A 12306-nucleotide genomic window follows, 5' to 3' on the forward strand; every position below is an offset into this window, starting at 1 on the left:
TTCCCTCAGATCACAGAAATCCACTGTAGTGGTTTGTAATATGCTTGACACAGACTATGGCACAATTAGGCGTTGTGGCCTTGTTGGAGTATGTGTGGCCTTGTTGAAGGAAATGTGTCTCTCTCGAGATAGGCAATGTGAACATCCTCCTAATCACAAGAAAGCCAGTCTTCTCCTAGCTGCAAGTGGAACAAGACATAGAATCCTCAGTTCCTCCAGACCCATGCCTGCCTGAACACTGTGGTGCTTCCTTCCCTGATGATAATTGACTGAATCTCTGAACCTGTAAGCCAGCACCAGTTGATTGTTGTCTATTTTGGGAGTTTCCTTTGGTCATGGTGTCTCTTCACATCAGTGAAACTTTAACTAAGACATCCATGAAACACTCTTTGACAACCTCCAGAGAAAGATCAGAGGGGCAATAATTATGAAGACCCAAGAAGCCCATGGCCTATCAGCAGAAGAAGATCTTTGAATCTATCAAATAGGAAGTGGGGGCGTGCATTCCTTCTCCATCATCTTCTACATCCTTTCTATTCCTCTCCTACTCTTTTGCTTTTCCTTCTCCTTCTCTCATCCTAATTATTTTTATTTTTATCATATAAAACAGTAAAACATTAATCATGTTTAATCATTAGTAATCAGGAAGGGTCTATTCCTATAGTTATTCCTTGATCCACTGGAATCTATGACACTCTGCCTATGATTGATATATACAGGGGAAACATCCCAACTGATAGATTAAATGTTTATTAGTACATTTTAAAAATAGGTAGTTTTGAGTGGCATTTTCTGAGACAAAGGGGGACTGTCAAGTATTATAATGGAATCTGAGGCTCCTTAGGATCACTCTTCATTCATAGATTTTCCCCTAATATATCAGAGACCCTTGCTGTTTAAGACCCTTATCACCAATGCCTAGTTTGACCATATGAGTTATCTAACTGGAGCTGATATTCAGAGTAGAAGGAAACTCTCTTATAGTCATCATCATTCATGGAACATGATGTTAGAGGATTCTGGATGGTTGGAAGTGAGTGTTCACCCTGTGATGATACGCCGTCCTTAATGGGACCATTTTCCAGAACTCTTACTGAGGAATTTTACCATTATAAGTTATGTGCTGATGCTGAGAAGTAACTGAGGCATAGAAAAATTAAATTATAGATTTTTGGAATCTGTGTCAGCAAGAAAAAAATTACTAGTTTTTTTCAGCTTAACAACTGTCACTCTCAAAATAACTAGTAATGGTTTTAGTTTTCATGTTTTCTGAATGTAAAACTGGTTTTCCCCATTGCATACTCTTTGGTGTGCTTTATTAATATCAAGCCTGAACGGATTATCATGCGCATTCCAACTGGAACATAAGAGCACAGCATGCTCAGGCACAAGACTTACAAATTCATTTAACTTGACAGCTTTCCACCTTCATGTTAGCCTGCCATTCACCTCTTGGTGGCAAAGCCATTGATTGTCATTCTAGTCACCTTCTGTAGGTCTGCATTTCACTAACACTGTCAGAAATATGCAACGGTATAAGCTCAAAGTGAATTTTTCTATGGAATTCTCCCAACTCATCCTTTGGAATTTGTTTTGATAAAACCAACCTAATATTGGCAGACCATAAAAAAAAAAAAAACAGAAAGTATTTAATAAAAAGAAAAATTTAAAAATTGTCAGGTGGTAGTGGTACACATTTTAATCCCAAAACTCAGGAGTCAGACAAAGGTAGGTATATCCCTTTGAGTTCAGGGCAAGCCTTTTCTACAAAGTGAGTTTTAAGATAGCAAAGGCTACACACACACACACACACACACACACACACACACACCTGTCTAAAAAATTGAAATAAATATAAACTAATATAAACTAAACATATTTTTATATGGATGCATACTGGGGAGCTTTGAACTGCAAAGATGCAAGGAACCACTTCTTAGGAGTTGTTCTTCACTCTGTGATTCTATTATTTTGCTGCCTTATTTATACTAATTTGGTACTAAACATGACATTCTCCCTGCAAATATTTCTACATCTATTCATATGTTTTCTTACTTTTTCTAAGAACACACCTTTACTGCTCTCTGTGGTCAGATCTGGAAGAAAGAGAACAATTTCTTCATCTCACTACCATATGACTGAGTCCCTTCTGTGTCTCAGTGAGAGTTGTTTCAATAATTATGAAACAGGTCTAAAGAAAGGAATTTTTCATTTTCAGAATGGTTTAATTTTTTTAAAGCTGACTTTAGAGTTACAAGTGTTGTCATTATGATATGCCAAAGTTAATTTAAGGAATAAAAAATCTTTATACTTCATACATATATGCAAATTTTTATACTTTCATACTATATATATATATATATATATATATATATATATATATATATATATATATATATATATATATAAAGAGACTTTGAAAATTCTCCAGGAGAGTAATGCAGTTTTTATTCCAACACTTGCTTTTAATATCTAGCTGGGTTCTGTACTATTTTATATTGTGTTAACATAATGAAGGCAAAAGTATTACACTTTAAAGCAGAATATATTTTTATTTGTCTCTAGGAAGTAATTCATATTAAACAACATAGAAACACAAGTATTCTGCTGATTTCCTTTGTTTTGTTTGGTTTTCTGACACTTGAACTGTTAAATCACAGTTTCTATTTTCCCCCACACACTCTCATGTCTGAATTAGAAAAGATTACCTGCTACCACCTCATTGGAGTTGAACACATGTTTGATTCATTATGCTTGGGAGAACACAGGAATCCTTTTGTTCAAGAAACACCCATTCCTCCATTGGGAGGCTTATCAAAAGAAGGTTATTTTTGCTTTTATCTTTTGGAATGTAGTAAATTGTCATAGAGTGGAAGCTAGAAGAATATGAAATAATTAATAACTGACATTATTCTTCATCAGTGGGAAATTAGAGACTAGTGAATTGGATGATGGGAGGACCACTGTGTCGTGAGAATGATTGGCAGACTGAATTGCACTATATGCCTCTCTCCTTTTTTTCCTTTTCAAGTCGGAATAATGGATCTCTTACCCCAGTTGCAATTAGAGACAGACTCAAGGTCAGAAAATGTTCATTTATCTGTAGTAATTAAGTTCATACTGATAACATACTAATTATTGTTGCAATTGATATGATTTTTGATTTATTTTTTAGATTTATTAATTTACATGTTGAGTTTTTCTCATGTATATGTGTATGTGCACAACACATCTCCCTAGCTCAGTGTGCATTGGATACCCTAGAACTAGAGTTACAGAGAGTTTACAGCCGAAATATAGGTCCTGAGACAGGAACTTGACCCTCTGGATGAGCAACAAGTGCTATTAACCACTGAGGAACTTCTTCAGCCCCCAGAGGGATGTTGATCAACCCCATTGCAGTAGCAGCTTTCTCAGTTGTCTCTCATCCATTAAGATGTAACCTTTCCTCCTGTATCTAATTTTAATTTAACACAATCACTCACTCACTCTTGATTTTCCATAGATGGTAGCTCCTACGTGGTAAGAGGCCACATAGTTTTCTGGTGAACTCTACACATTGAAAGACATTTGATCATTTATCTTGGGAGTTTTCTAGTAACATAAATAGAAAAATGGGTCTTTTATTAATTTAAACAGAAAAACCCCTCAGTTTCTGACTCTTTTATCAAGATTGCAATAGTCATGTATGTCCAAACACTGGAGTTTCTGTGGCAAACTGAAACTCTTAAACCCTTGAAAGGCAGGGTTGGGGCTGAGCATGGTATCAATTAATAAATGGCATCCTCGGCAGTGAAGACGTTTATGAAGTCAGAGCACACACTACCTCTCCTCAGTCTAGTAATGAGCAAAAGAAATTAGTGTTGTATGAATGGCTAATGGATTTTGAAGAACAAATACTAGCAATCAGATTTCTCTTCTCCTTCTCACTTAATCCAGGGTGGCTTGTTTAGTACCTCAGAAGATGGAGAGACAGGAGGAGAAATCACAGAGTAATGAGATACAAGAGGGAAAGTCCTTTCATGTACCTGTGCCTTTGATAAAAATAAACTAGAGGAGTCTAGACACATTACAGATATTTGACTCCCAGGCTGCTTGTATACCCGTAATCAAAACAACATAAATAATCAGGAAAAGAATATTCCCACAAGAATCGCAGTATTTAGTATGGAGGAAGCTTCCAGAATGCAAAAATAATTAGAGTATCTGCTGGGGACTACACAATGTATTTGAACTGACAGATTTAATCTTTACAATCATTCTATAAAATAGATCCTATCTCTGCCTTTGTTCTACAGGATAATGCTTTAAATTAAGTAATTTGTCCTAAGCTGTACAAGTAGGATGTCTGAAACCAAGATTCGTGCTTAGTTTGATGTTAAGATCCATGTCTTTAACCATATTTTATAATAATATATTAGGATACTAACTCAGTCTGAGTCAAATCTAGGAAAATAGATTTTGGTTACCAATGCACAGACTCCTTTATGCAGTCCAGATGAATTATGATTTGTAGAAAATCTGTACTACATGTAGTTTAATATAATGTACTAACATAATTCTTCTAAAATATATGAAAGAAACACAGGTAATAATTTCATTCATTTTTAAATTTTCAAAAAGCCACAAGCGCTGTTTATAGGCTGATTTCAAACAGAGTACATTCAAAAGTTTCATTTACAAAAGAATTAAATGGAGTGGAAAATTCTTTACTTCCAGTAACATGAAGTAGGAGAGAAAATATTTAGTAATAGATGACTCATACTTCTAATTTGCTTCCTTATTTCTGTTTTTCAGGTCTGTACTTATGTCAGAATATTCAATCCTAATCACCTGCAAATGTTTCCAGGTATAGACAAATATGCTCACTTTAAATGCTTGTTCCTGAGATTTAAGACTTTCAGTATGGTGAGTTCAACTTTATATTTCATAGTTAAGTAAGCCAAGTTTCTCTCGCTAATATAGATGGACTTGAGACTGTGTCATTCTTCATTTATGTTTGTTTAGTTATTGATGCTTATGTGCTACTGGTTATATTCAAAGTTATGTCTTCATCTTAGTCAAGTATTCTCATAAAATAAGAACCTAGCTTGATGGTTAATTAAAAAGTATGTTTTAGTGTATTGTTCGCTATCCCTTGCAGACCATTATGCTGAATATATTATTAGAAGATAATGTGGTTGAGTTCTCTGGTGTATCTTTATTTTTCCATTTACTTGGTTTCATTTTATAAAGTTTGCTCCTTTGTTTGGGTGTTTCAAAACCACATTGGTCCAATAGCATGAACTCACATCATGTCTCTATCTCTCTTGATTTGATAATTTTAAGTTCCTGTTAAAGCTACTCAGATCTTCAACAGCTACCACCCTGACCAGTCAGCTGAGGCAGAACCTAAAGATCAGATGATCATCAACTTGTTTTGTTTGTGTGATAACAGTCTTGCTATTCAGCTCTGGCTAGCCAGCTGCTCACTAGGGGGTGCAAACTGGGAGGTGTCCACCTGCCACCTCACTTTTCCTTCTGAGATTTAGATTTGCAAGACTGTAAGAAGTTAATACAGCCATGTGTGTGTGTGTGTGTGTGTGTGTGTGTGTGTGTGTGTGTATAACATGTATGTATATATATATATATATATATATATATATATATATATATTATATATATATGAAACATTTGTTGTTTTGAGGACATAATACAATTGAACATTTTCATCAGTTACATAATAGTGTAAATGTAAATACTACATATAGTACTAGAAAACAAATATTTATATGTTTTGTGAGAGTCAGTTTATTTTAGTGGTCTGGAATTGAACATGGGAATTCTTTCTATGAATGCCTATAATTATCTTTTTAAGAATAATGTAATTTATTCAAATATAATATTGAATATAATATTATCTTCTTAATGATATTGTGAAATTATCTATCCTATGCCCACAAGTAAGATAAGAATTAAAAACTGCTCATACTATATTTGAAATAAAATAAACATTCTCACACATAAAGGTGGAATATATTTTCAACAAACCACTGAAAGTAAATAACTCTGGGTCTATAGAGGACAGAGCAGCACTTGACTACAGCTAAATAAATAAACAGTAAATTGAATTATGAACTGACTAATTCAATTAGATCAATTAGAAAAACTGATACAAGATTCCAGGACCTGGACCAGTTCCTTTTGTCAACCTACTGTTCACTGAGGTTTATAATTCAGTAATCTGCTCTCTGGCTAGGCATTCATAAGTGATGAACTGCGAATAAAATCAACTTTACAACCACAGTTTCTGGCTGCTTCAATCTGTCATACAGTCCCCATTACTGTTTTGCAACCGGTACTGCTTCAGTTAATTCTTTTTTTTAAGTGTATTAAAGCTGTTTACTGCTAATTCACTCTATCAAAAACATATAATTACTCATATGGAAAAACTCAATTTGTCTTAAATCATTAATCAGCAAATTAAGTTGGTTACCAATTTTTCTACTTTAGAAAGAAATAATTATTTTCATGTGGAAAAAAAATGAAATACCATGGAAAACCTCTCCTGAAATACAGCATTGATGTTATCTATAGCAACCGTTTTCTCAGATGCTCTGGCTTAGTGAAGAAGACACAGGCCTGGATCTACTCAGATCTCACTTCTAAGTATCTGTCTGAACCCTGATGGCACCTCATCCCTCTGAAGTCACAACACCTACCCTTAACAATATGGAGATCACCTTAATTTCTTAATCCATTTCTATGCCCCCATAGGAGCAGCACCTGGTCAGGTTTTTTTTTTTTTTTTTTTTTTTTTTTTGCAAGAGTATCATGATGATTTCTCCCTGTGTGATTATCATGATGATTTCTACCCGTGTGATTATCATGATGATTTCTACCTGCCCTTCTCGGATTAACTCCCTCTCTTCTGGTCTGCCTCCTCTGCTACCACTCCTGTGTTCTAATCCCCTCTAGCAGAACCTCTGCAGTTTCCTCAGCCTCCCACTCCTCTTGTTCCTTCTGTTCAGTTGCTAAACACTGTTTGATCATCAGGACAAGTAAATGATGCTTCTTTCATACACAGTGAGAGATCATTCTGACTTGTGTTGCTCACAGCATAATCTATTTGCTTTATAAACTTCCTTTCCGGTATTTTATCAATTATGTTTTCTTTTGTAACCAATGGCTGCAGTGTAGGAGTTAGTCAAAATGTTGTGGGTTGTAGTATAAAAACCTAGATCTCTTTACTATTACTAACTTATTAAATTGAGAATTTGACAGAGCTTTGTGGTTTGTTGATAATTATGACGGGAAATGTATTCCATGAGTTTGAATAAGTTTATAAAGTCAATATTATTTAGAATCAGATAATCCCCTGTCAACATACATATGGAAATTGACTTAGGTTTGGGTGGGACAGATGTTTCTAACCTGGTAATTGGAAAGGTGAGGCAAGAACATTCCAAATTCAAGTACTGTCTGGGCCACAGGGTGAGGTAAAGTCTATCGTAGGCAACTTAGTGAGACCCTGTCTCAAAATATAAAAGAAAGAAGGGGCAAGGATTCCAATTAGTGATATAACTTTTACTCTAGATGTCAGAAGCCCTAGGTATAACCCCCACTACTGCAAAGACAATGAATAAATCAATAAATACTTTACCAGGTAATGGTAATAAATGTGCTTGTAAAGTTTTACATTTTCACTTTAGCACAGATGTAATATATCGCTTAGCCAGCATAGGACTTGAGGCACTACAGAAAAACAGTGTTTTTAATGATTAATAATTCCAAAACAGTCTTATTTTGGTTTTGCTTCTTTAAATTGTTTTATTGTTGTTGTTTTCAGGTATCTTATTCTATATCCCCAGCTGAACTGTAACTCATTATGTAGGCTAATCAAGTCTCAAACACATGAACACACTTCTGCCTCAGTTTACAAAGGGCATACACTACAATCTCAGCTCTCTTGGCATGCAGCCCTAGTTTAAATGCTACTGATTCATACATATCACACTATGGGTTTCTGTTCTACTGACCATATGGTTTTTAATTAAATAAGAGTTAGAATAGAAATGTACACTGTGTATATGTAACAATTAATGCTTCAAGCTGGTGCTTCTGGAAAGTAGAAGCTGATCCAGGAAAAACAACAAGATGTTGAAACCTGGAGAAGCAGAATTTTCCACTTAGGCATTAAGGGTAATGGTTTACTCATCTTTGCACTCTTACACATTTGTGGATTTTTGTGTATTCCTTCTAAAAGTTGGGAGCAAAAGAATCAAATAGACACTCTGTTACACAGATCATTACAGTGCATGCATAGACTCTGTCAAGGATGACGGTGTATATGTGTGTGTGTGTGTGTGTTAGTTCTTCTTATAATTTTTGGAAGTTCATGGTTGAATATTTGAGTTTAAAATATTTAAATAAAATATCCTACATATCTTTAGTTTTTCTTTGAGAATATTTTTGTATTTATATTTAATTGAAAATAAACATTTTTTATCATATGTCCCTGATCACAGATTTTCCCGCCTCCACTCCTGCCAACTCTCCTTTTTCTCTCCTCTCACCCAGATCTATTCCCACTTCATTTCCTCTTCAGTAAGGAGCAGTCCTCCAAGATACAATAGCCAAACAGGGCAAAGCAAGATAAAATCGAACAAGTCAAGTCTCTCCTAAAGAAGGCTGTACAAAGTAACAGAACAGGAGGAAAACAGTCTCAGGAGCAGGCAAAAGAGACACATAAACCCTGACTCCCAGTGTTAGGACCTCCACAAATATGCCAAGCTAAAATCCCTTCACACTTTTACAATGCCACATGACCAAATTCATCTCCAGCCAACTCTTTCCACATTACCCCAACACATGGTCTTACATTACTTTAGTTTCCATTCTGATGAGAAATATCCACATCTCTCCAAAGTCCACTGATGTGTTATTTGAATCAGATTAGCAATGTATCTTTAAATAAATCCCACATTTCAATTACAATACAGTCTTCATGGTGCACAAATAAAGACCAACACCAATTTAATGCCTATTTTGCATTTTCTATTTAAAATTTAATATTTGATTAGTTCACTGTGATTGTAGAATGTTACTGGAAATAGGTTCCTCTATCATACTGAGATAATCAAGCATATTCTTGTCAATATTTTAGATATGATTTGTGTTGGCTCCATATCTTAGTATTCAATATATGCATTATGTATGAAATTTAAATAAGAATATTTAATTTTGGGGGTTATGAAATTGGTTCCTAAATAAATCTGAGTATGTGTTACTACTAAATGCCGAATTATCATTGCAAGGTGGATGGAAGGTTGAGGTGTGCAGTAGTTACCTGCACACCGAAGTCAGTATCTATGACATCGATGGATGCACACTATGTGCTGTGGTTAGCACAATGTGTTACTGATGGAGCACAGAACACAGAAGAAAATAAGAACAATGGCTTACACTTGTCTTATTTATCATGCTATGTAAACGGCCCCTGAATTGCTTGTTTTCCTTTAAGAAAGACATACACGGTCTACATGTGAAACATTTATGACTACAAACTACTAAGAGTGTATGACAGACACCAGCATCTACCATTTGAAGAGCAGTTTATTCAAATGCCTCCGTGCTTTTTGGTGATTCATGAGAGAAAGCACAGGATGAACTAACTGACAGGGAAGACCAAGTGTGAGCATAGAATCGCTGGAGGATATGGTGACTTTCATATAGCTAATTAAACTCTGGCTACTTAGGAGACAGTAGCGAGATGGCCAGAGTCACAGAGATTTACCTGAGAGGAAGGAAAATGATGAAAGATGGAAAGGAACAAAACTCTGTATCATAATAGTAATACCATTTTGTCAGAATTGCTTTTATGTTTACATTAACCCAGGACTCTCAAAATACAGGCCCCATGTCAGTTTTAATAAATATAGACCCACCCCCAATACAGTACAGTACATTTTAGAAATTATCATGCCAGAGTTTGAGTTGATATTTATTAAATATTAATCTAAGGCTAACATTTAACCTAACAAATCCTATGTGTTTGTGTGTGTGTGTGTGTGTGTGTGTGTGTGTATATACAAATAATACATGTCTTTTAAGCTGTTGTCAGAAGAAAATGAAATAATATGAGAAGAGCTTAGAAATGGGCTTTTTGCAAAAATATAAAATAAACGTAAATAAATAAAATAATGAGAAAATGAATGAGACTGAAAATATTTATATTTTTCAAAACAATGTAGTAGTATACAGAAATTTAAGATCAGTTGTTATTATTTCATTTAATATAATAGCAAAAAAAACAATAAATTAACTCAGTAAGCAATACAGAACATATTTACTCCTTAGAAAATATCTGTGCAAAGAAAATCATGTTGTATTGTGGAAGGTACAGTAAACACTGAAATACCTGATAAAATTCTAACTTCTGCTTCATTTCCTGTTCTTGTGCTGGCTGGATTCCGAGCTGAGCATCTGTAGACCCCACTGTCTCCTGGTTGAAGTCGGCTGATCTGTAAAGCTCCCGAGGGCAAGATGACCACACGTGAGTCTCCCGGGATTGGGTTGAGGTCTTGTTGATTTTTCTGCCAGTGTATTGTTGGCATGGGTTCCCCAATGACTTCACACTTAAGTAACACTGTATCTCCCATGAAGGCTGTGATAGATTCTGTCTGGGAAAGGAACCTCAGTGGTCCTAAGAGAAAGACAATAAAGAAAGGTGAGCCTTTCAAATAAAGGACAATAATTATCAGTAACTGCTGCTCTTTGTGAAACCCTGTGTTCCAGAAGAAGAACAAGTAAATTATTTTGATTTGATAGGAAGGTAAATATTGACTCTGGTCTCTAGAAGCCTCTTCTTTTACAGTAATTCTGAGATAACAATAAAAACCACGTAAATAAAGAGAGAAGATAAGTTTAATCTAACTTTAACAAATGAGAAAATTTCACTTAGAATATTAAAGTTTGATGTGCAGGTTAATGGTGTTCTTGCAGGTCAGCGAGTGTACACACACACACACACACACACACACACACACATACACACATATATATACATATACATACATACATACATACATACATACACACACACACACACACACATATATATATATATATGAAGGAGATAAGTGACCAACCACAGCAGAGTAAAGCACGGTGAGCTAAAGCCTGCAGCTTGATGCTACATTCCAGAAGAGCAGGAGATGCTATGACCTTAGCTTCCTGAAGCTTTCTACAAGAATATATCAGTTATCCTAGACTCTTGTCCATGAGAAACATCATATTATTTGGTGACTCCAAACACGCACATACAAACTGCATCATTATTTATAAAGCACTGGATTTTTCCCTAGGCTAATTGTATCTAATAATTTTAATTTTTTGATTCTTTGATTTAGTTACTACAGATACTTTGTTATATTTTGATTTTCCCCTTAATTTCGATGATACTGTTCTCATTTTGGGTACATGTTACAATCTTATTTTATTAACTCATTATTCCAGGCTTAATTAGATTTTACTAATTATATTTAATGGTATTTTCATGTTGATAAATGAATCTTAATTAAGTCAGAATTTCCCATATCTGGGACTAAATCATCTTGTGATGTTTTTACTATTTCCCCCCATCTGCATTGTATCCATGACAAATTCTACTGTGATCCATTTTTACTATCGCCACTTTGAACTTGAGTCTATTCACTAAATCTATTTTTTTCATAAACTGAGGAAAAAGTAAGGCGAGAACAGAATGTCAGAGGTAAGTGGGATGGTTTACAGAAAATTTAATGTGAGAGGCAGTGAGAATCATAATACTGATTCTTCAGGCCTGGGTTAAGAGAGAACTTCATGTCTACTTCAAATACTAGGGGCTGGAATCACGAGATAATCGAATGAATGATATATAAAATTATTTCAACACTTCATATGGGATAGGTGCAAGTTGCTAAAGACTAACTACCGTTTTTATACCTCTGCGTGAAGGACTTGAAATCATGGTGATGTAATCCTATGGAGATGCAATGCTCTTTGAAATGAAGGATTAGTGACAGATCATGTAGACACAGAGTGTTAACTTGTCAGGTGAAATGTATCCCACATACAAAGGTTATAAAACCACCTATCTGCTTCATAAATTTGAAACTCCAGAATTTGGATCTATGGAGCTACCTTTACCAAATCTACAGAGGTATTTCAGGAGGGCACCAACCACTTGAAAAAGTTTACTTTTCCAATCAAAATAACTCATCTGTAACTATGTTAGACCTGCCCAGAGTAGCTGGGAAAAGAAAAGGAATCCATTAAATTGCTACT

The 12306-nt window shown here is 35.0% G+C and overlaps 1 protein-coding gene across 1 annotated transcript in view; it reads right to left on the reverse strand.

The window, feature by feature from the left end:
• The window catches only part of DCC (DCC netrin 1 receptor), a gene marked incomplete at both ends in the record, with an annotated part of 1062613 nt that overhangs the window by 552172 nt on the left and 498135 nt on the right, over nt 1-12306 (reverse strand). The window contains one exon of the mRNA XM_080920225.1: nt 10400-10684. Coding sequence (XP_080776351.1) covers nt 10400-10684 — 285 coding nt within the window. The remainder of the gene's footprint in view (nt 1-10399; nt 10685-12306) is intronic.

Source organism: Micromys minutus (assembly GCF_963924665.1).
Source record: "Micromys minutus genome assembly, chromosome: 8".
In the NCBI taxonomy this organism is placed as follows: Eukaryota; Metazoa; Chordata; class Mammalia; order Rodentia; family Muridae; genus Micromys; species Micromys minutus.